This window comes from Silurus aristotelis, assembly GCF_946808225.1.
Source record: "Silurus aristotelis genome assembly, chromosome: 26".
Taxonomy (NCBI): domain Eukaryota; kingdom Metazoa; phylum Chordata; class Actinopteri; order Siluriformes; family Siluridae; genus Silurus; species Silurus aristotelis.
The window spans coordinates 14,142,398-14,167,699 of NC_139599.1; the positions used below are offsets into that span (position 1 = coordinate 14,142,398).

Consider the following 25,302-nt stretch of genomic DNA (forward strand, 5'->3'; position numbering starts at 1 on the left):
AAAACACAGCGCCTGCAAAAACTATTTATATAGCTGCTTAAGCCCATTAAATGCAATACATTTCCAAACAATGCAATATTGATTCACTTACGTCTGCTACTAACAAATGCATTAAAGCACGCATTACCTGCGATGAATAGTGCACCCGGGCGTTTCTGTGCAACTTTAATAAATTGCACGAAACAAAAAAAGGGACCAATGCAATGACTCAAAAAACTTAAAACTTCAAAGAGCAGTGATTTCAATACAGTGGAAATGAAAGAATAAAAAAACAAAGATTGGGGGGCGCTATCGAGCTTGTCATGTAGTAGGACGTGTTGTTAGGGGGATCCGGTGGATTAATGTTATAATTGTTGTTATTTTGAGCTTTTCACTTTTATTTTTGCTCTCAATCCCTCGGTTTACCCCCGTTGTGTGTGTATTTGAATCTAGAGGTAATTATGATGTCTGGTAAAACTACTAAGACCCGTAGCACAACTCAGTCACAGCTGCGGCCTGGTGCAACAGTTGCCGCTTCGCCTTCTCGTGATTCACCTCCGTGTGAAGTGCCCATCATTTCACAGCTTCTAAGGCTGATATTGACTCATTAAAGTCAGAGCTGCTGTCCTCTCTGAGGTCCGAAATCATCGAGGTATTTAAGGCCAAGCTACGTGCATTGGAACGTACTTTGGGAAGCGATTTACTGACAATAAAGTCGGAGCTGCAGGCGGTGAAGGCGCAGCTGTCCAGCTGGATGTCTTACGGCGCGCCAGAGAATTACAGCGCATTCAGTTTAAGGGCCTGAACATTTCTATTTTTCCCGACCATACGGTGAAAACGGCAAAAGCACGGGCTGCCTTTAACGAGGTGCGGCGGCAGCTCCGTGGCATTGAAGGTGTGTGGTACGGGTTGTTTTATCCAGCGCGGCTACGTATTACACACAATGGTGTGGGCAAAGATTTTCTTTCACCTGACGAGGCCAGCAAGTATATAAAAACTAGCCAAACTGTCTGAAGTGTGTACATATTTTTTGTCGCTGTTGGATGTGATGTTTGCTCCTTGTTTTTCATGTCACTGCACTGCACACACTCCGCGTGGTGTTGCTGGTCTTTGCAACACCACGCAAATGGGGACTTTACTTGTGTGTTGGGTATGTGTTTGTGTGTCGGATGCGCGCGCACTGGGGTGGGGGGTGGGGATCCCCCTGGCTTCACAGGTCCTGTTTTCTTTTTTTTTCCTATGTAGTTGTTTTTGGATAAATGGCTGACAATAGTACAGACTCACGTTTAGCTGGCAGAGGTGCACCTGTCCGGTTCCTTAGTTGGAATATTAGGGGCATGGGTAATCCTATTAGATGGTCTAGGGTTTTTACCCACCTGAAACGCTTACGCGCCGACATAGTATTTTTGCAGGAAACACACCTCCGTGTCAGAGATCATCATAGGCTTTACCGTCCTTGGGTGGGCCAAACTTTCCACTCCAATTTAAATTCTAAGGCACGAGGGGTGGCCATCCTAGTAAATAGGAGCGTACGGTTTTCACCTACCCATACAATTGCAGATAGGAATGGCAGATATGTCATTGTGGCTGGTACACTGATACAGACCAAGGTTCTGCTGGTTAATGTTTACGCTCGAAACTTTGATGATCCTGATTTTGCGAATAGGTTACTGAGCAGTCTTCCCTTTATAAATACCCATTTGATCATTCTTGGTGGTGATTTGAATTGTGTTTTGAACCCTGTTTTGGATCGTTCTAGTTCTCGTGCTGTATCCCAATCTGCAATGTCTAAATCGTTCTCCGATTTCGTGTCACAAAACGGCTTGGTAGACCCATGGCGATGTCGCAATCCCGGGATGAAAAATTTTAAATTTTTCTCCCCGGTGCATTCATATTCCAGAATTGATTATTTTTTTATCGATAGCCATCTTAATCGCTCCGTTGTATCTACAGATTATATGGCCATTGTGATCTCTGATCATGCTCCTCTAGCGTTGGATATCCAGTTCTTAACCCATAGACCTACACGATCTCCTTGGCGGTTTAATTCGCATCTCCTAGCAGACAAGGATTTCTGTGCGTCTATTTCTAAAGCTATTGATGAGTTCTTGGTGTTTAATCGTCTTGACTCTACTCCATGCTGATTATTATGGGAGACTCTGAAAGCCTATCTCAGGGGGCAAATCGTTTCGTACTCTGCTTTCATATATCGGGAGCACAGAACTAAACTCAGGGAAATTTCATCGGCTATCAGCCAACTCGATCAGAGCTACGCGTCCAACCCTTCTCCGGAGCTATACAAACAACGGGTTGAGTTGCAGGCAGAATTCGATCTCCTCTCCACTAAGGAAACTGAATGCATGCTACAAACTCGTGGATTGTATTATGAATACGGTGACAAACCAAGCAGATTGTTAGCTCATCAGATAAGATGGCAGGCTGCATCACGCCTAATACCGCAGATTAATAATGACTCAAATGTTACCGTTACCGATCCAATGGAGATCAATGCAGTATTTGAGTCATATTACTCTGCTCTTTATAAATCTGAATGCCTTACTGATAGTGAGAGACTGGGTGATTTCCTTCAAAGTGTCGATTTTCCTGTTGTTGATACGGTCTCTGGAAGGGACTTGGACTCTCCACTATCTCTTGACGAAGTCAGAGCTTCAATAAAGGCGATGCAGTCTAATAAAGCCCCAGGCCCGTATGGTTTTCCAGTTGAGTTTTTAAAGAAGTTTATCGATAAATTGGCGCTGCTGCTCCTTGGTGTGTTTAATGAATCTCTGGATCGGGGCGTGCTACCACCCACTTTTAAATCAGGCCTCATTAGCCCTTCTCTTGAAGGGCAAGGATGCCAACCTGTGCGGGTCGTACAGACCGCTGTCGCTGCTGCATGCCGACGTGAAAGTGCGGGCGAAAGTGATTGCATCCCGGTTAGAAAATGTACTACCACGTATCATATCTATGGAGCAGACTGGATTCATTAAGGGGCGACATTCATTTTTTAACACTCGTACACTTTTCAATATAATTTACTCTAAGCAGTCATCTCCTTTGCCTGAGGTTGTAGTCTCATTGGATGCGGAGAAAGCGTTTGATAGAGTCGAGTGGGAATACCTGTTTGCGATATTAAAGGAATTTGGGTTTGGTGATACGTTTGTCTCCTGGATCCGCCTCCTTTATAAATCTCCGCAAGCCAGTGTTCGTACAAATACATATTAGCTCTGATTATTTCAGTCTCGGGCGTGGAACCAGGCAGGGGTGCCCACTGTCACCACTGCTATTCGCCCTTGCCATTGAGCCATTATCCATTAAACTTAAATCCTCATTAGCCTTTAAGGGTATAACTCGCAAGGGGGCGGAATATAAGGTATCCTTATATGCTGATGATTTGTTGTTATATGTGACGGATCCTGCAGCCTCTGTTACTGTCATTTTGTCCATCTTGGATGATTTTGGTTCTTTCTCGGGATACAAACTAAATTTACATAAGAGTGAGTGTTATCCGGTAAACAATACCACTCTACAACTTCAGCGTCTGAATCTGCCATTCAAATTCAACTGTTCCGGCTTTAAATACCTTTGGTATCACGGTGACCCGTTCCTTACCCAAACGTTATCATGCCAATCTTGCGCCGCTTGTGACAGACATGAAGTCGGATTTTCAGAGGTGGAGCAATCTGCCTCTGTCTTTGACAGGAAAAATCAATGCAGTTAAAATTAACGTTCTGCCTAAGTTTCTTTATTTTTTTCAATCGCTTCCACTATTTTTACCTAAGTACTTTTTTTACTCTTTAGATAGAATCATTAATTCTTTTCTTTGGGGTGGAAAACCGCCCAGGATCCGTAGGACTTTATTGCAGAGATGTAGGCTCAGTGGTGGGCTTGCTTTGCCCAATTTTCAAATATACTACTGGGCAGCACATATCCAAAAACTGAACTTCTGGACCAATTCAACTGAATCCACTTGGTGCAATCTAGAGCTACTGTCTTGTAGATCATCCTCTGTATCTGCTCTGCTTTGCTCACCTTTTCCGATCAAACCATCTCGGTATACTGGCAATCCAGTCGTACTGAACACACTTAAGATTTGGTTTCAGTTTAGGCGTCACTTTAAATTTAGGGCTCTGTCAGCGCTGGGTCCCTTGAATAAAAATAATTTGTTTCCCCCGTCACTTTTAGATTCAGCTTTCTCACTATGGCACAAAAAGGCATCAAGCAACTTTATAATTTGTACAAAGATGGCATCTTTAGAAGTTTCACCAGCCTGTCCTTGGAGTATGGGCTGCCTACAGCTCATTTTTTTCCCATATCTCCAAGTCCGTAGCTTTGTATCTTAATGCCTTCCCAATTTTCCCTCCGTACCCCCCAAGCAACCTTGGGAGAGTTTAGTCATGTTTACTCCACACCAGCGTAGTTTGATTTCCCGGATATACAGTTTCATTTTGTCTCTTAATAGCTGTAATACAGATAAAACCAGGACCGCTTGGGAGGAGGAGTTGGGGCTGCAGTTTGGCGACGAACGGTGGGAGAAGGCCGTAAATAGAATACGGTCTACCACTTCCTGTGCCCGCCTCAGTCTAATTTAGTTTAAGGTTTTATACAGAATTCATTTTTCCAAATCGAAACAGGCAAAAATCTATCCTGGGGTTGAGGACAGATGTCATGCTTCCCCCTGTCATTTAAGTCATATGTTTTTTCTGAGCCCGAAATTACACGCATTCTGGACAGGTTTTTTCAGAATTATGTCCTCCATATTTGGAGTGCAGTTGACGCCATGCCCACTGATCGCTATATTTGGGGTTACCAATGAGTCGGTATCACTGAGTTCTGCACACAAAGATGTTTTAGCTTTCTCATCTTTTTTGGCCAGACTTGCATACTTCTACACTGGAAAGCAATAGGATGTCCTTCCATCTCTCGGTGGTTTAAAGATTTGATGTTCTTTCTTAAGTTGGAGAAAATAAAATATACACTGAGGGGTTCTACTGACACTTTTTTTTGCAAGTGGCAACCTGTTATTTCCTATTTTAGGAGACTACGGGTGTTACCTGATTAAAGATCCAAATCGGTCAAAACTGGACTGTATGCATAACCTTTCTTTTGTTTCTTCATTTGTTTTAAACGGGGATGTGGGGTGTGTGTGCGTGTGCGTGCGTGCACATGTGTGTGTGTCTGGGGGTTTGTTTGTGTTTTGGGGGGTGGGGGTGTTTGCTCTTTGTTTGAAAAGAAAAAATGGAGAATTTCTGTTTACATTTTTGTATCTGTGATTGTTGATTTTTCAATAAAAAGAATTGAGGAAAAAAAAAGAAAAAAGAAAAAAAAAAAGAAAAAAGATTCAAAGGAATGAAATGATATTTTCAAAATTGCAAAAAATACATGAAAGAGTGAAGGACCACGGCTTAGGAAAGAAAAGAATGAACAAGGATTCAAAAATTCTGAAGAAAAGACTAATGATTCGGGATTCCAGAAGGAAGGAATGAAAAAACAATGATACAAAGATTTCATAAAAAAAAATAAAATAAATAATAAAAAAAAATGATAATTCAAGAATTCCAAAATAAAAGAAAGGGAAAAACAATGATCCAAAGATTAAAAGTGAACAAAGAAAATGACAGTTTCCTTAAAAATAAAATGAATGTACAATGAATGTCATGTTCATAAATAAATAAATAAATAAATAATGAGCATTTTTGTAAGTGAAAAAACAATAATTTAAAGATTCAAAAGTTCTAATTTTTCAGAAAATGATTTATAATAAAATCTCATTTAAACCAGTCACAAAATCTTTTCAGCTAACACAATGATTTCCAAAAGGAATTAGCCGACTTTCACTGCATGTAAAAGTGTCGTTGGGCCGACAACTTCATTTTTTTACCTCAGGTATGCCACAGACTTTCGATCTAAACTATATATAATAAAATTCTGAAGTCAAATACATATCATCCCAACCATATATCAAAAATATACTGAACGTCTCACAATGTCGATGAATTTTTAAAAATAATACAAAGATTATTCTATCAGACAGATTCCTCCAATTAACAGATTGGTTGCTGCCCATTTTTTCTTTCTCAAATATTGCACATTCTATGAACATGCTGGGAAAATTCACACTAAGGTATGAAGAGACTGAACCAGGTGAAAAGGCGAGGACATAAATATAGTAAAATTCCATCTGACATGACATTTGTTCATTTTCTGAGTCATTTTCTATCTGTGACTGAAATGTCATGTTGAATAAGAGACTTAGGTGGTAACTTCAATAACTCAGACTGCATCGTCTCAGCAGATTTAGACATACAGGGTCTATTTGGTGCAGCAGGAAGACCGTAATTGGGCTTTGTAGATTAGGTTGATTGTTTACTGTCATATCTTGTGGCATCATATTAGTCTAGCACATTTCCTAGAGATTACCCATGTTCCCGCTTTAATCCAGCACATCTGATCCAGCGTCTGAGACAGGAGTTTACATAAGGGATAAGAAACTCTGAAACAACATGGTTTTGATTTCCCAGCCGCAGTTTTCTTTTGGGGCTTGAGGAATATCTATAACCATCGACTATACTGTAATTCAAATTGGTAACCATTCAGTAGACTTTTTTCAGTGGTGGAAAATAAAGTAAATGTAATTCTTCACTGTACTTAAGTTGCTTTTTTCATGTATCTGTACTTTACTGAAGTATTTCCATTTGGCAAAAATTTCACGACTATTTTAAAGTCAAATATTTTACTATTTATTCAACTACATTCTGGAAAATCAGTTGTTCCTTTTTTTTTTTTTCTTTTTTTTTTTTTAGGATAAACCTAACTGGTCAAACACTCAGCAATCCACCAATAGGGTTCAAGCTAGATCAGTGTGCTGTGAGTAACAGTGTCTTTTTACTGAGTCGATTAAGCAAAAATCTTGTGACAAAAATGATCATAGGATCATTATAGCCCTAATAAGTCATAGCACTTTGGATACTTAAGTACATTTGAAGGCAGATACTTTTGTACTTTTACTTGTGGTTTTACTGGAGTAATATTTTACCTTTACCTCGACTTTAACTCAATTACATGGTTTGTGTACGTCGTCCAACACTGACCTAAGAATTGGTCGTAAAACAGCCATCAGAACAAAGCACCATTCCCAGGTTGGCCATTCTGGATTCCAGGATTTTACACGGGAAACTATCCGAGACTGATTAGCATACAGGAAATCATCCATGAGGCTGCCAACAAGTGATTTAACAAAGCATAAAGTGACTCAGAATTGACAGGATCCTTGAACTTTGCTAAACCCCTTTCTGGATGCATACAAATTCCTCCTAGTCTTCATTTGATAAAATCAGATAACTTCTTCTTCCTGTACTGTTTTCCTATAGGTTGATGCTTGACCCAGTCACTTGCGAATCAGGTGACGACCTAATTTGTGGTCCTTTCCACACAAGTAACAACTAACAAGTTATACGTTTTATGGATAAATCACCTATTTGGCTACACCATGCTTGAAATTTCCCTTCAAACACCCCCTACCCCTTACCTTCAGTATGGTCGATCCCTGCTCCAGGGCCACCAGCACAGTGTGATCCACTAACTCAGCCACACGGGGATCCACAACTTTAAGTGAGTCCTGCACCAGGTCAGTGACATCCACCTGCCAGTCAGGCCCCAGCATGGTGATCACCTGGTTGGTGCCCTCACTGGAGGTAGTGTGGAACTGAGTGAGAACCTTCACTTGGGCTCGTTGGTACTGCAGGGTACAGCCACGGCTCACCTTCCTCTCGTCCTCGTCGTCATCATCACTGTCACGAGCCGATCTAGGTGGGAGAGAATTAATGGTTTTAGTCTGCAGTTTTTTTACACTGGGTTTTAAATGTGTCCAAATGCAGATCCACTTCACAGTATGATAGAGGCATCAGCAGGAGAAGAAGAAAAAAAAGTGAAGGATATGTTGGAAGAGAACTAGAGATTGATTCGCCCCCATTGAGGCTGTCCAGGTTCCGCTGGAAAACTCTAATGCAGCTCTGTGAAGGTAAAAACGCCCACTGCTACAGCTCTCTCAAGTTAGAGTTTCTTTCCAGCAGGAAGTTTAAGGTTTTGTCCTAACTCATTAAGATCTAGATTGTTGTAGGACAAAGCGAGAGACATTTGTATGATATTTTTCAGGTGGACACTTATCTCACGATAGATGAGTCATGATGGAGTTATGCCAACTGCCAATTCTTAACACAGTACATTCTAAGTGTATTCTGGCGGAAAAGAAAAGACACACTCACTCTGTCTCATTGCCTAACATTCATGACATGCTGAAAAAGTTTTCTCAGTATCTTGAAAAGGTTCCTGCAATGCAAATGCACCAGCTCGCTCTCTTTCCTCCTGTCTATACGTTACCTAGAGAGTAGGGGGGTCAAGAAAGAGTCAACATAATGAAAATCATGAAGAATGGATCCAAAAATCTATTCCAGTTTACCATTCATTCCGATCCTTCTTCAATCCAGACTTTATTAAAGGCTTGGTTACAGTAAAAAAAAAATCTAATTTGCTAAACCTACAAGAAATATAAACTTTATCAGTGCTTGAAGCTGGAAAAGCCAATATATTAGATGGAGAACTAAGACCATTCTTTCTTTAAAGAATCTGGTGATCTATGTTAAAGCTTACTGCAGAATTGGATTAGTATCATCAAATCAGATCACATTTCCATCTAAATGGCCCATCTGAATGAATTCAATTAAGCGGGAAGTAATTTCCCCTCACAGCTCATGTGTACAGAACTGAAAAGCTCCAATCTCCATTCGGAAAGACATAAATTGCAAAGCTTGCGCTGTCCTTTCTGCCCGCCGGCGATTATTGCCGGAAGATAGGAGTCAACTGTGAAGATCTTAAAATTTTTATCTAATTAAAAAAAACAAAAACGGCAGAAAACACAATCTTTTTTTTCCCAGGGGTAAAAAAAAATACAATAAAATTCTTCAATGCATTTCACATTGTATTTTAAGTCTGGACCAATGGGGTAGTGAAAGAAACGTCGCCTTTTAAGTGTACTATGTGGGAGTTAGAAACCAGTGGAGCTAGATAGCCGATATGGAGGTGGAAAAAAAAGACCATGTGCCCTCCACTTTGAACATGACCACATGGCCACGTATAAAAAAAAGAAAGAAACAGACAAGCTGCATGTTTGAGAATTCCAATGAACATGCGAGCTGTGTTAGGAATCATTTTATAATGACATCATGGCACTTTGAATAGCAGCCACACTGTTAAAGGGGCCTTAGGATTCTCATCTCTTGAATAAATCAACTCTTTTGGGTAGACAAAACATTCCTTCCCCTCCTAAATTGAGGATTAGCATAAATAGAAACACAACAACATTATATAGTTGAGAAAAACAAAGCAACAAACTCTAGGTAAGTGCTGAGAACATAAAGGTCAGGGTTAGCTAAAACAAAGTGTTCTGGACAGATAAGACCTTTACCAGTGAGCTGGAATGAGGATGGTGTTGAAAAGAAAGCATTACCTGCTGTACACCCAGAAAGACACCCGAGACCTGGTCAAAGGATATGACAATAGTATGTAGGATTATATTGATTTGAACATTTCTGTTTCTTTGATCACCTCAAAGGGGCTTATTGTGCTTTTATGTGCTGCGAGAGTTTTTTCCACCCAATACAAACATTTATAGCCTTAAATTATACATTAAATAAAAAAAAAAAAGATCCCAAAAAATCTAATTATTGATGAAACAGTCCATTATTGAAACCTCATGGAATCATTTTTAGGTGATAACCAGAACAAGCTTTCAAAATATTCAAAAATGCAAAAAAAGATACCCCCAGTGAGAAACGCTAGCACGGTAAAGTGCTAGTTCTCCTGCACAGTGTATATATATTGTAGAAATGATGTTGCCTGTGTGAACCAAATAAATAAAAGTGAACTATCTGTTGAATTGCATAGCATAATATTTTCTATTGCATTGTATCGCATTAAATCGCATTGTGTTGAATCAAACTGAAAACGATTCGCACTGCATCGGAATAGGGGTAAATCGTATCGCATCACATCGGGTTCCTGCTTCATATGTATCTTTAATGTATCGTATCGTATCATTGGCTATGCTTTGGCATGCAAATCTCATCACCCTCAGTTATGGAGATGCAAATTCCCTATGGACTTATTTTCCAATTGCACTACAATCTGTGCTCTGTGCCAATATCCTAAGGAGGAATCAGCACCCTAAAAAAAGTGTTTGGTTTTTAAACATTATCATTTAATGAAGAGCACAAGGGTGGCCAAACTGAGTGGACAGAACAGTATCAGTGAGCAGGCAAAGAAAATGTCACACCCGAGAGCACTTCAGTTCTGAGCATTTTCTTTTCCGCTTGCACTTCACCTGCTCGTATGGCAAGGCGCGATTCATTGCAAATGAACACAGGACCCAATTCATGCCTGTGCTTGAATAAAAACCATCTTACCTGCGGTCAGGCAGAATCGGGACCCTCCATCCCTTGATGAAGCTAAGGCTGTTATCAGAAAGCTGAAGGTTTAGAGGCAGCTTGGGCACCCATACAGTGAGCTCCAGAGGGGCGCTTAGGTGCTCGTAACTGAAGATCACACGTGCGTTCATAGAGCCTCGTGTCTCCTTTCCGTTCACGTACACGTAATCACAGTTCATAGACACCTGTGAGGAAAGATAGAGAGAAAGTCAAGACCTTATTAATGTTGTGGATAAAAACATGCTTTGGTACACCACAAATTAGAGGTCGACTAATTCATCAGTTTTGCCGATTAATCGGCACCGATAATTGAATGCTGAAACTATCGGCTATCAGCAAAAAGCCATAGCGATAGTTTTTCCGGGTTGCTGAAGCGCCTGAAAAGCTCTGCTGTAATTAAAAAGCACGAAAGTGGCCTCTAGAGGCAGATGCTGTACATCCACACCGCATGTTTATTTTCAGTGTCTTTTTTTTTTATTATTATTATTATTTATTTTGGATGTAACTGTTTAATTTATTTTGGCTGTCTGAATGCGTCTTTTTTTCCTCAATATGTATTAATATAATTAATTCATATTTATTTCATTAAGTACATTTTCATAATTTAGTATTCTTTTTTTTTTCTTTTTTTAATAAAGTTCATTATTTTATTATGTATTTCATTTGGTATTATGTTTGTTTGTTATCCAGTATCCATTTTAAAATCAGTTTTCTGTAAAATCGGTTGACCTCTGACAAATTCTTGAACTTACTTGATACAAAAGTTTTGTTGGAGATTTTTTTATTTAATTCATCAGCCAAATAGTTTTTCACTACCCTGCAATATGAGCTTGTGACCAAAGCCTCTATCATTCTCTCTAGAAACTTCACAACCTGAAATCAGCCTGACCATTGCCTACTTCAGGAACTTGCAGGCATTTTTTCTAAGCCAGTCCTTCGATTCCACTCATGGCTCTTTAAACACACAGCAACCTTTAATAATGCATTACTTAATGCAATATAAAGATAGATTTTTGCTTTAGGATACATCAATGATTTATCTAGAGGTCTTAGCCAACTGACACTGTAATCAGAGGTTATCTCATCCTGATGGAGGCTGGGAGAATAGTCTTTACAGGTCATGAGATTTGCCCTGCATCATTTATCAAGTTCTCACAACACCAAGACCACACACTCCCCTTTGGTAATCCAAACTATAAATATAGAATATTGTATCAGTTGAAAGGTACAGGGGCAACAGTCAGAATCGGGGGCCCTTTGACATGTTAATGCACCATGATCCATGTTAATAAACATGTTGTACGATAGTATTAGATGTCCATTCCTTCTGCTTGATCCTGGTCAGGTTTGCTGAGAAACTGTAGCTCTGTACAAGAACATCAGACTTAAGTTGGGAATGCAGTCTGGATAGGACACCAATCCACGCCTACAAATATTGATGCTTTCACTGGCGTATTTAGTCGTATTTCCAATTAAGATGCTGGGAAGGTTCAGGGGTATCTATGGCTGGCTGAGAAGCAAAGTGTTTAAGACACTACTGAGGTGAACTTGAAGTTCCAGATGCGCTTAGCCATACTCAAACAAGATTCTGCTGTCATGACCTTACTCTGACCATCTCAAGAACAGATGGTGGCAAAGAGGCTGGGGCTGAGCTTTAAAAAGCAGCCAGTATGAAATGTTCATGCATATGTAATGGAGCACTGATGGGTATTTAAATTGACAGCGCATTTGTGGGGTAATAGAGTGGGCTAACGGCTTAATGTGGGTTAATGGCACTGGCAGAGTAAATGATGGTGCTAGCAATTAAGGAAAGTAGCGAATGTTTTTGACATTGATCCCAGGACCTAGTGTACAAGCTAAGGTTTTAAATACAGATGCGTTTTTTTTTGTGTCTTTGAATGGGGAATTTAAATTTCATAAGCATTGTAAGCATTAGGAGAGGAGAGGCGCTAGGATACAGCATGGCTAGTGTGCTATAATGTTTGTGAAATGGGATTTTGTGGCCCTGCTGACCTTAGACGGCCAGTGTGATTAGTCATGGGGGAGAGCGTTTCAGAGCTTCCTGCTTCCGAAGACAAGACCTCAACAGGATCTGGTCACGTACCCAGTCACAATATTTCATTGCTCAGGCCAGAAGTCGCAGGCTGCTTTGTGCACCAAATTTAGAGGTATAAAGTTTTTATAATGTTCCTTCTCTCATTGCCTGAATAGGAATTTATTCTAACGTGACAGTGCCAAGCTTAACAATGGGTCAGTAAAGTAATTTTCTCTGTAGTAATGTATGTATTTTGATAGCCTAACACTTATTAATGATCAAAGACTCTGCTTATTTGCAATTATTTACACCCGCAAAACTACATAAAAGGCAAAATGACACCTAAATGGTGAAAGATTGCCTCCTTAAACACAGAGTGTGGTAAATCGTTTAGTGATGCAGCTCAGGCAATGCTGCACATCAAAAACAGACAAGTTCATTCAATTAATTTGCATAGAGTTATTAATATTCATCTTAAACAGCAACGCGATCTGTAATTTGTTTGACCGGGTTACATATGAGATCAGGCTGATAAATTTTTTCTACACTCAGATGGATGGGCAAGCTAATGCTTTGCATGAACCACTTTCACAGAAACATATGTACTAGCTAACCTATGCTTATGAGTGCTCAGGTTCAGCTGAAAATCTCATGAGAAATCATTACAGAGGAAAGCAGGACATCAAAAACACTACTTGACGTTCAGGGTTCTCATAAAATAGTATGAGCTTTATTTTATTTGTTAGCAGTACAGTCAACCCCCGATAATTCGCGGCTCTGAAAATCTTCGGGTTCTCAGTTGAAACCTAACCAACAGCAAGTTGCGGATTATCGCAAAATCCGCGAATTCCGTTGGACCACTGTATTATAACTTGGCTATAACCAATACGGTGTTTCAAAATCACATTTAATTTGAATCCAACAACAACAAAATCCAGTATTTTTGCAAATGCAATGCACATCAGCTACCAGACCCAAATGTTATTCTTCTTGTTAACTTATGGAGCACCCTTTGTTTTGCCCCTAATCCAATGGCTAGTGAGGCTCATTCTCCAAAGAGTTGAAGCTTAAATCAGAGTTTAAAGGATTTGAAGGATGTGTTGGTTGCTAACCAAGTCTCTGTAGCTACTGAGCTACAGTGGATAAAATGTTGGACTTCTGATCAGGTCATGGTTTCAAATCCAAGCACCAATGCTGGGCCCTTGTGCAAGGCTCTTAACCTTAAAAATAAGGCATAAGTCGGAGTCAGATATGCAAATTTATATTGAGCCTGTAGGCTTAAACTGCAAAATAAATAAAAAAAACTCTGATGGTAGTGACAAAAGTTGTTCCTCCGTCAGTGAATGCAGCCAATAAGAGAGGGACATATGTGCCTCTAACCTTCCCCTAATCCCCTTTCTCCTCTCGTTCTTGCAGAGTTTCCTTACTTTTTTTTTACCTCCTAAACGGATCGTTTCATTGATCTCTCAGGTCGTGCGTAAGTCACACTGTGAACACCTCGTTTCAAATTAGCCTCCAAAGTAGACAGCCCAGTCAAGCAAACCCACTCGATAAGCTGCCAGGTAGCGGTCTCTTAATCTTAAACCCGTTTCACTGCAAACTCTCAGCCTCTGTTTGCCTTTGACGCAACAGCTCTCATTTCGCTCTCGCAGCAATGCCAATCCAGAAATATCAGAAGAGGTCGCTATGTTAGCGGTCTTTTCTTTCTCCTCAAAGCTTGTTAAAAGTTAGCATGGATGATGCTTTGTGGAAACTGCCCCAATGAAACGGACAGCAGCTTTTATGGGATGTATAAAAATGCTGCAATAAACGATAATTGAAAATGCGTTTATGTTCTTTATCGCAGTCGTTGGCGATGTTGAGTTTATGGTGGCAGAAAGAAAAAGAACAATTCAACACATATAGTATACAGAAGAGAATAAAACGCAAGAGAAGAATTTGAAAGCTTGTACATGCCTAAAGGAAGATGAAAAGCTCTGAGAGATAGTGTAATAATATGTATAGTATAATAAAAAAAAAAAATGTCATGCCCATTGGCGATACTTATGGAACGAGTTTACCGTTAAAAGCTCTGAATTTGACTGCTATAATATTTCTCTGGCCAGAAATTCAGGCTGTATTAAGGTCATGTTTTTGTTGGTTAAAATAAATTAAATACACAATATGGACAAACCAATTGGGACACCTGAATTTTCCCAGCCATATTTCTTTCTTTCCCAAACTATTATCTCAGTTGGAGGCACACAATTGTTTAGGATGTCGTTGGATCTGGTAGCATTGCATTTTATCTTGAACTACGAGACCCAAACTTGCCGTTCCAACGTGAAAATCTAACTCCATAAAGATAAGATTTACATGGAATAGAGTGAAAGATCTTAAGTGGCCTGCTATAGAGCTCTGACCTCCAAATTGAACACCTTTGGGGTGATTTGGAACACTGTCTGCACCCCAGGACTCCTCACCTCACCTACATTAATACTTTACTAATTAAGAGTGTGTTAGGGAAGTGAAGAAAAGAGTGCAGGCAGGGTGGAGAAGAGTGAAAGGAGTGATTTGTGATAGAAGAGTATCTGCAAGAATAAAAGGGAAAGTTTATAGGACTGTGGTGAGACCTGCGATGTTGTATGGATTAGAGACAGTGGCATTGAGTAAAAGACAGGAGGTGGCGCTGGAGGTAGCAGAGCTGAAGATGTTGAGGTTTTCGTTGGGAGTGACGAAGATGGACAAGATTAGAAATGAGTTTATTAGAGGGACAGCGCATGTAGGACATTTTGGTGACAAGGTGAGGGAGGTGAGATTGAGATGGTTTGGACATGTGCAGAAGAGGGACATGAGTTATATTGGTAGAAGAATGCTGAGGATGGAGCAACCAGGAAGGAGGAAAAGAGGAAGACCAAGGAGGAGGTTCATGGATGTGGTGAGGGAAGACATGCAGGTAGTTGGTGTGAAAGAGGCAGATGTAGAGGACCGGGTGGTATGGAGACGGATGAGGCGCCCCCTAATGGGAGCAGCCGAAAGAAAAAGAAGAAGAACTCCCTTGTGACTGAATAAGCACAGTAGTATAAATACCCATGAAAATATGCACAATAGGTTAAAAAAACTATTGTTTTAGAAATTGCTTTTACATAGTACAAACCTTTTTTTTTTTTTTTTTTTTTTTACCCTGCCCCCATTTCGGTGTGTTCATAAATATGGGGGAAATCACGTCAGATACTTTATTCGGGAAATCAAACAAACCAAAAAAAACCATGAAATTATCAATATGACAGCTATGTCAACACAATCCATAATCCGTATGGCCGGATTACATAAGGGATGGATGGGCAAGTTAATGCTTTGGATGAATCACTTACTATTTATAGGAATAGACGTACAAGCTAACGAATGCTTACTATATTAATGACTAGTTGAAAATCTTGTGAGAAATCATTACAGACATCAAGAAGAACACGATGTTCGATGTTCTCATTAAATACTATGAGCTGGTCTTTATTAGTTTGCAATATTATAACTTGGCTATCAAAAAGACGGTCCAGTGCATAGAATTCACATTTAATCAGAACCTGAAAATGTAAAAAAAACGTCCAATATTTTTGCATTTGACATTAACCTACAAGAACTACCGTTAATTCTCTGTCCTTTCATAGGTTACTGAGAGTCAGTAAGGAAAGAATACCTTGATGATGTCCTCGTTGGACGACTTGCACTCCACAAACGAGGAGATGTCCGTGACCATCCCGCTCGGTTCTATGGAGACAACTTTGACAGGGATGGCGACAGTCCGGCCGGTCAGCACAGCTGTGTTGATGATCTCAGTGTCCTAGAAAAAGAGAACATGCTGTCATGAAAAAACTGAAAGTTCGGTTCATACGGAGTTCATTGCAGGGTTTTACATTGAAAAGTATTTGTCTGGAATCAACTTTAGTCTGCACCTGGCATATAAACCTCACCACTGCTACGAGTGGTGCTCTTTGTAGGGCGTACGACCTCGTACGACTTTCTAAAAAAACGCAGTGTAACTTATGGTGATTAGGAATGCAAATGGACGCCGCATATTTCTCATTTACATAGCAAAAACCAGTATATTGGTTGGAGACGGCGCCCTTAATAGCTACGCGCTTAGTGAATTAGAAGAGACGGGGATATTTAATTAGAAACCCGAACTTTTGCAGAGAACTTGTTCTTTTGCAAAGCAATTATGTGCACAAAGGCTGGAAAAAAAGAAAAGAAAGCAGAACCGATTGCTAACAAGTTTAATAGACAAATGGTGTTGCACATCATTCCTAATGAAAAACATACTGTTCGGTAATCGAATTGCCGAACTGTAGGTACGATTCTGCACTCAGGAGTCGAGAGAACTTTGTGAGAACGCGAGCTCCTTGGCGTTGTACCTGAACTTGCAAATTGATGCAATGTTCGCTGGTCTTTCAATTAAACCCCCCAAAAAGGAGACACTGGGGCCAATTACAGAGCACACCAGCTCCTCAATCGCTTCTCCTGAATTTAATTCATTAGTCCTGTTGCTGCAGGGATGCAAAATGGAGGAGTGCAAATGATTTCACATGGGGGGGGGGGGGAACGAATTGAGGTGAATTTTTGTATTGTACTTGTATGTACTTAAGGTTTTTTTTTAAAAAAACGAATTGAGGTGAATTTTTGTATGTACTTAAGGCTCATGTGTTAATAGAAAAAATACCAAACGGCTCACTTGAACAACGTGCAAGGACCGAGCTCGCCATACTCGAGGCCAGGTATAAAGCAAAACGTGATTTAATTATGTTCAGTCTTTTTAATCAATGCAGAGAAATTATGGACACGGAAATGAATTGGTCACAACTGAGCAATTTTACACACGTGCACAAAAAAAACCTTGGAAACTCCTAAGAGAGAATGTTAAAAGTATCCTTTTTCCTCATCGAGCTTAAAAGTGACGAACCTGAAACCGAAAATAAAGATGACGCGGTAATCAATTAAAAAAGGGAAACGATCTCAACAATACACTTTGTGCATGACATCTTTCCCTCCCTCGCATTAATGCCATCATTAATAGGAGGATTTACTCTTCAAACTTTTACTTATCCTCACAAGATCTACCCTCTCCCTTCTCCTCCACACAGCTCCAGCATAAAAAGCCATTTGTTCCTTTACTTCCCTCGTTTCTCACGGCCTAAAGGGCGCCAAACGTCGAGCGCAAGAATCTCTCTCTCGGGCTGTAAATGTTCCACTCACCGATTAATCATAGGAAATTAACAGCCTGGATTAATATTTCCCTGTCTAAGTATGGTCACTGGAGTTATTAACTCGGGATTGGAGCTGAATTTTCGATGCCCCTTCGACAGGCGCCGCATAATCATAACTCTTACGCCGCCCTACGTTTCTTGCCTGCTCGCCTCATTGCCAAAAAAGAATGCAAGGGGGGGGGGAGTCGATTCCAGACTTTGCCTCTGGATGTAATGTGATATAATCATATTTGGAGTAACGTTATTACAAATAATTACAAGCTCCAGACTATTATATTACTTCCAATGAATCCAGTGTTCATAATGCATTATAAACACACTGATATGCTTTTAATATAGAGATATTATGCTTAAAAAAAAAGTATCACGACAGTAAATGTGGCTATAAAAATCTTTTTTTTTTAAAGTTTGTGGGTTTTTTTTTTTTTTGCTTTATAAAAAAAGGAAATTTTTAGTCATTATATAGATTATTGGTTGGAGTGGAAGATCTTGAGTGTGCTTTACAATTTTTTTTTTTTATTAGAAAGTGACCAATAAACATGTGACCAATATTGTTTATTTAGATTGTTTTTTCCTCCCATTGCCACTGCTGGTACATTAATAATTCAAAGACTGAGATCATGTCCTGAGAGTCACACAATACAGATTAACATGGCAGAGGTAGAGCTGCATTTTCCTGGAGACAGAACAGGAAAAGAACGTCTGGTTTTGTTTATCCGTTTTTTTCTTTTTGGGAAAGGAGCCATGTGTGAATTCATGACAATCATGTGATTAATCGAGATTAAATATTTTAATCGAATAACAGCCCTAATATATTATATATATATATATGTATACACACACACACACACACACACACACACACACACACACACACACACACACACTATATATATATATATATATATATATATATATATATATATATATATATATATATATATATATATATATATATATATAGTGTGTGTGTGTGTGTGTGTGTGTGTGTGTGTGTGTGTGTGTGTGTGTGTGTGTGTGTGTGTGTGTATACATATATATATATATATATAGGTTCATCAACATTCAAGGTCCTCTCTCACTGGGAAAACCACAGAACTCATTGTCATGCACATGGAACCATTACTAAAATGACTTGCTGAAAGAAAGCAATTTGAAGATATACCGATTGTGGCCATAAATTGATCGGTATGTGAATAGCACCATCGGCTTCTAGATTTCAGAGATGCTTGATTAGTATTGAGAGGTACAATTTGTGCTATGAGAACCTTTCCAACCCCATTTCACCATAACCTCTAAAAACAGAAGCTTCCACACAAATATATGATGTTTGCATCAAATTCTGTCCTTCTGCAAATTGTAATTTCAGCCATACGCCCCTGGTACAGTGCAGTACAGTGAAAATGAAACAATGTTCTTCCAGGACACAGAACAACCAAGAGCTACAGGAGTCAACACAGAACTAACTTAGATCAAGTCCTGTGAGCAAACAATGCAAGATAAGGCAACTTCTTCTTCTTCTTTCGGCTGCTCCCATTAGGGGGCGCCACAACAGATTATCCGTCTTTTTACCCCCCTGTCCTCTACATCTGCCTCTAACCTGCATGTCTTCCTTCACCACTTCCATAAACCACCTCCTTGGCCTTCCTCTTTTCCTTCTTCCTGGTGGCTTAATTCTCAGCATTCTCCTACCGATATACCCCATGTCCTTCCTCTGCACATGTCCAAACCATCTCACCTTGTCTCCAAAACGCCCTACATGCACGGTCCCTCTGATAAACGTATTTCTAATCTTGTCCATCCTCGTCACTCCCAACGAAAACCTTAACATCTTCAGGTCTTCTACCTCCAGCTCCACCTCCTGTCTTTTAGTCAAACGCAAGATAAGACAACAATTCCCAAAGAATAATCCAAAATAATACGATCTTCTAGTGGTTTTCTGGTCATCTGCTGGTGTTCACAGCCCATTTGTTTGTGTGTTCTGTGATGCTTTTCTGCTTAACGCAGATGTAAAGAGTGGTTGTTCGAGTTAACACAATCATGCTGCCAGTGTTCTCAAAGATTATTTGACCTTAAAGTGAACACGAAAACATTTACTTTGAATATATCAATATGTAAAACAAATAGTTGCCAAATAAATTATTATTACAAAGTTTTCTTCAGGAGCCTGACCTCAACACACAAGTGGATTTATTTATAGAGCTGCTCCATTTAGCTTGTGCAGACCACAGGTTGTGTGTGGGGCAATATATTTCTGATGGTCTGTCCAAAATTATGATATTATTCATTTAAAGAACAGTTGTAAGTTTAAAAAAAAAAAACACTTTTACATTTGGGTATTTAGTTGTATATAGTTATTTATTTATTTTCTTATTCTTTGTCCAAGCACATATCCATATAGCTTTAATATGCATTTCTTTCTTAGCTTTAATATGTGACGGGCAACGCTAAAACACCACGGACCTCACACGACCTCCACAGGATCATCAAATCGATCAAGACGGCAGTAAAATATATTGAGCGTTGAAATCCGAAAACCTGAAACCTTTACACTAAAGTTAGTGAATGGGATAATGGGGACACGGCTCTTTTTGTGTGTGCACATGGGTGTGTGTGTGTTTGTGTAATTGGCAGTTTAAACATGCAAATGTGTTCTTATGGCCATTGCTTTTTTTTTTTCTGAAGTCTTTCAATGCAGCAAAGGTGAGTGTATATGGGAGTGTGTGTGTGTGTGTGTGTGTGTGTGTGTGCGTGGGTGGGTGGTTGAGTGACAGTCTGATGCAAGTAGAGACAGACGGTCAGCCAGGCCATCTTGCCCTCTACTTCCTGTAAATTATGTAAGCATGGAGTATTGCAGCCTGGAGCAAAGCAGAGTTACTATATCCATCCCTGAATTTGAGTATTTTCCAATAACCACATACGCCATAGTGTTTTGTTTCCTCTGACTCAATTTTTTTTCTATTAAAAAACGATAATTAGTATTTTTAATCCACTTACACTAACAAGTAATGCTTAGAGCATCAATGGAAAAAAGATACTGTTATCACTCATATTATAGGACACTATATGGAAAAAATTTGCAGACACCTGACCACAAGATTCGCGTTTTGAACATCTAATTCCATCTGTTCCTGTTCTACCTTCACTCTTCTGGGAAGATGTTTTACAAAATCTGAGATTTGTGCTCGTTCATCTACAAGGGTGTTATTAAAAAAATCAAGTACTGATGTAGGTGATGTGAGGAGGCCTGGAGTGCAGTCAGCGTCCCAATTCATCCCAAAGGTGACCCTTGAGGTCAGAGCTCTAAAGCAGACCACTTCTACTCCAACACAGGTATTGGCACACCGGAACAGGTTTGAGTCCCATAGTTCAAGTGAATGGAAAATGTAACGCTGGCACATCCAAGGACTTCTTACACAACATAATTAACAACGTAAGATCCACCCACAGTATATTAAATAGCTGCAAACAAAAAAATTTACATATGCTGTTTTGACTAATAGGGTGAAATATTACAGCAAATAATCGAGAGGTGAAAAGACTTGGGGTCAGAGGAATAAAAACCCATAGACACCCCTGAACTGAACTGACCCAACACTTATTTATAATACTGAGGCCTGAATACTGATGTGCACAATTTCAGTGTTTGTATTAACTCTGAATTCAACCAACTAAATGACCACAATCCCATTTTCTTCACTTGATAATTCGCTTCAAAACGCTTTTCTGCCAAGCGAATGTTTTGTATATAATTGTGCATATTTGTGTTTTGTTTATCATGTACATAATGCTATTTGCTGGCTCAAGTCACTGTGGGACTAATTGTGATCGCTCTTGGCATGCTATGTATGAGCTTGGCCTTTGTTGTGTCTCTAAACACAGCTATACCCACCAGTCTGATTAGTCCAGTTGGCAAATACCATGATTCCTCTGGGTAAACGTGAGGCCTTAGACAATTTACCGGTCGTTTCCCGATGCATGCGCATGTTTGGCATTTAAATAGGTGTTATTTTGTCCGTGTATATCGTGCCAAGTAGTAATAAGTGAGTGAACTTGGAGAATGTACTTCCTGAGCTCCAATATAAGCTCCCCGCCTTACGATCAAGTTACGTTCCGATCGTAGCATAAATTTGTTCGTAATTGTGTTACTGTGTTCGTTATTGTCTACGCATATCTCCTAATGATGTAGGAGCTATAAATACTATCAAATAAACAATAAAATATCGAAATAATCAAAATTCTGTATACAATATTTGTATTAAGTGATAAAAAAATTCTAAAAATTGAAGAAATCCACTTGAAAAAATTCCTTACTCGTTACAATCAACTACTATTGTGGCGCGGTTTGTTAGTATCCGCGAAACTTCGTAAAGTGAAAGTTCGTAAAGTGGGGAGCGTCTGTAAAATGATTTTGCTGGAAGGTGGAAAGGTACTGATCTTCCATCTAGCTTATTTGACTTATATGACCTAAATGGAGTTCTGTTAAATCATGTGATGTAACTTGTCACACATTACTTCTAAAATGTTAAGTCAATGTTGTATTACAGAAACCGCATGAAAAATCAATAGCGCATTCAAATAAACCTACTCTATATAGTTCGTGGACACGTGACCAGAAGATTTGTATGTCATTTTTGAACATCCGATTCCACACTTCCAGTCTTCTGGGAAGATTCTCCACTAGATTTTGGAGTGTACTTATTATTTGCGCTCATTAGGCTACCAGGGCGATCAGGTATTGATGTAGGGTAAGGAGGCCTAGGGTGCAGTCATGGTTTCAATTCATAGTGTTTAATAGGGTTGAGGTCAGAGCTCTGAAGCCACTCAAGAACATCCACCATGTAAACCATAGCTGGTTTTGCATACAGTGGCATTTCTGTTCTGGAACAGGTTTGGGTCTTTTAGTTCAAGTTCAAGAAACATGTATTCCTTCACTACTGCATTCACTGACATCCTATGCAGTTGTGTGTCTTGAGAAGTTGGGGAAACTATGGCTGGAAAAGTATAAGTCAGGTGTTCCAATTCTTGTGTATGTTTTGGACTCACACCCAGCTTTACTCTAATTGTTATGTCTAATCCGAACTGAGAATTCAACACTGTTTTGGTACAACTACATATAAAGTTATTATAAAGTCAGCCATTTTGATTTTGCTCGTGGTAAATGTGATTACAGACAATTTCATAAAAATTTCATTTCTAGACTCGTGGCATTTAGCTTGATAATATCCTTCAATAAATATTGGTTTATTTGTGGGTAATAACACCCAGGCAAGAGTATTGACTAATATACATTGAATCAATGAACTGCTCTTCAATATGTACAGAATCACTCAACTTAATTTATCCAATATTACCTCTGGTAGCTGTAACTGAAAGTTAATTTCTTGAGTCTTTGAGTTGTATTTAATACATTTGAAAAAGCACTCTGACCTTTCTGATCGAGCGCCAGATCATAACAAGGCATTGCAACCAATAGAAAACAGTCTTTCTTACCATAGACAGTGGGATGATGGCCTGAATATCCTTCTGCACCACCGTCAACTCGGTCACCACCTTGTCCGAGTCTGGAGGAGGATTCTGGCCACGGTAATCGATGTTCCAGTTGATTCTCCTCGTCACTGACTGGCTCGTGAAGTTCTCCATTTCAAAATCCAGCTGCATGATTTCCAGGTTGGCACTCACATCGCTATAAATGGGGGGGAACAGCAAAAAAACAAAATATTCAGGGCACAATGAAACATCCGTTGATCCATTCCATGCGTGTTTGTTGACAAAATATGCTAGCTACCAAATTCACGCTTGTTGAAAAGATTGTAATTAGGGTCAGATTGAGATTAGATCATTAAACGGTTTAATGTTCTGGCCACCAGCAGAGACAGATGTTCTGTCATGTATTAGGCGTTATATATTGAAACAATCAAACAATGGGACAATTAGTCGAGCTGAGACTAGGCCATCTGTTGTTTTGGAAAGAAACAGAATATAAAAAATTTGCTACATAGATGAAAATGAAGAGGAAAAATACAAAAGGGTTTGTTTTTTAATATTGTATAAATATATAATCCAAGTATTACTATGCAAGATTTAGGATTACATAAATCTATGCTTATATTTTAAATGTATTACGAAATAAACCATCCAAATGCCCTTGGATGGCTAATTTGACTAAAACAGATCCACAAACATTTTTCTGTGAGGGTCAAATAATGATTTCTTTCTTTAATGGGGGCTGGGTAGGTCTGTAACAGAAAATTACAGGGGTCTGGAGTGACTACTAGTATTATTGTGATTTTATTATGATTATAAATTGATTTATTATGCCTCCAAATGCTAGATTATGTTTATTATTTTGATATGTACGGTAGATATCTACCCTATTAAAAAATCATTACTATCATAATGACTATTTTTCAAATTCAATGCTATTGAAATCAAGACGTTTAACTTACTTTTGCATATGTATATTGTTGGTGGGTGAAGCTAAAAAATAATTATAGGCTACATTTAATAACTAAGGGAAATTTTAGTTCGAAAGCTAACCTTTACTTTTAAATACATATATATGAGTAAAACATATATTTAAAATGACCCTGTACTAAAATTATCCGATGTTCGGGCATCCTGGTAAAACCTGAGGAATTACTACAAATGTAATTAACCAAAATTTGACCCTTGATATACTACATGGCCAAAAATGTATAGAGGACTGAACATAAGATTTGTGCTTTTTGAATATCTCATTCCACATTTAGTCCCCATTAGCTGATATAATAACCTCCTCTCTTCCAGGAAGATGTTCCACTAGATTTTAGTGTGTGGAGATTCGGAGTCATTCAGCCGCCAACACAACACCGGTCATCTTTCTAATTCATTCTCAAAGGTGTTTCACAAGATTGAAGTCAGAGCTTAGTGACAGCCCGCCCAAGATCTTCCACTCCAACCCATATAAACCATATCTTCGTGAACCGGCTTTGTGCACAGGGCATTGTCATGCTAGCAAAGGTTTGGGTTTCCTCGTTCAAGTGAAGGCAAATTTTCATCCTAGTGCATCCAAAAACATCTGATAAAATTGTGTGCCTCCAATTTTTCGGAATCACCAATGGCTGGAAAAGTCAAATGTCCCAATACGTTTATCCATACAGTCGACAAATCCTAGTTGGACAATTGCTAGCTATTAACATAAACATGTAATTTTCACTAATACTGCCAGAAATCACTATGAAGAAATGAATCATCCCCTTATGACCAATCAGAATGAAGCATTCCTCAGCGCTGTACTGTAAAAAGTTTACTTTGAACAAAACTGCTTACCCGTCTCTGCCTAACAAGTACAAGTGGGAATTTGTAACAAGCCTTAACGCATGGGCCACGGCGCAGAACTTTTCTCTTTCTCCGAGGCCCGAGACCTCCATAATGGATAGTGACAAGCTAAATGAGCTCGGTCTGTGTGTCCCATGCTCACTCATTGAGCATTATTTGCTTTATCCGAAGCTGCCTGTTGCGCATGCGAAGCCGGCTGATAGCGGCTGACAATAACAGAGTGGTGCGGCGGGCTGGAATTGATATC

At 39.3% G+C, this 25,302-nt stretch overlaps 1 protein-coding gene and 1 long non-coding RNA gene across 4 annotated transcripts in view; one reads left to right on the forward strand and one right to left on the reverse strand.

Moving 5' to 3' along the window:
* LOC310720258 overlaps positions 1 to 25,302 on the forward strand; it is a 449,438-nt gene that overhangs the window by 198,904 nt on the left and 225,232 nt on the right. The gene's annotated exons all lie outside the window — the stretch shown is intronic.
* The window catches only part of tmem132e (transmembrane protein 132E), a 240,477-nt gene that overhangs the window by 9,297 nt on the left and 205,878 nt on the right, over positions 1 to 25,302 (reverse strand). For all 3 annotated transcript variants that reach the window (XM_083530681.1, XM_083530680.1, XM_083530679.1), the window contains 4 exons: positions 23,229 to 23,421; positions 16,172 to 16,315; positions 10,440 to 10,645; positions 7,508 to 7,784 (listed from right to left, as the gene is read on the reverse strand). In XM_083530681.1, coding sequence (XP_083386807.1) covers positions 7,508 to 7,784; positions 10,440 to 10,645; positions 16,172 to 16,315; positions 23,229 to 23,421 — 820 coding nt within the window. The remainder of the gene's footprint in view (positions 1 to 7,507; positions 7,785 to 10,439; positions 10,646 to 16,171; positions 16,316 to 23,228; positions 23,422 to 25,302) is intronic.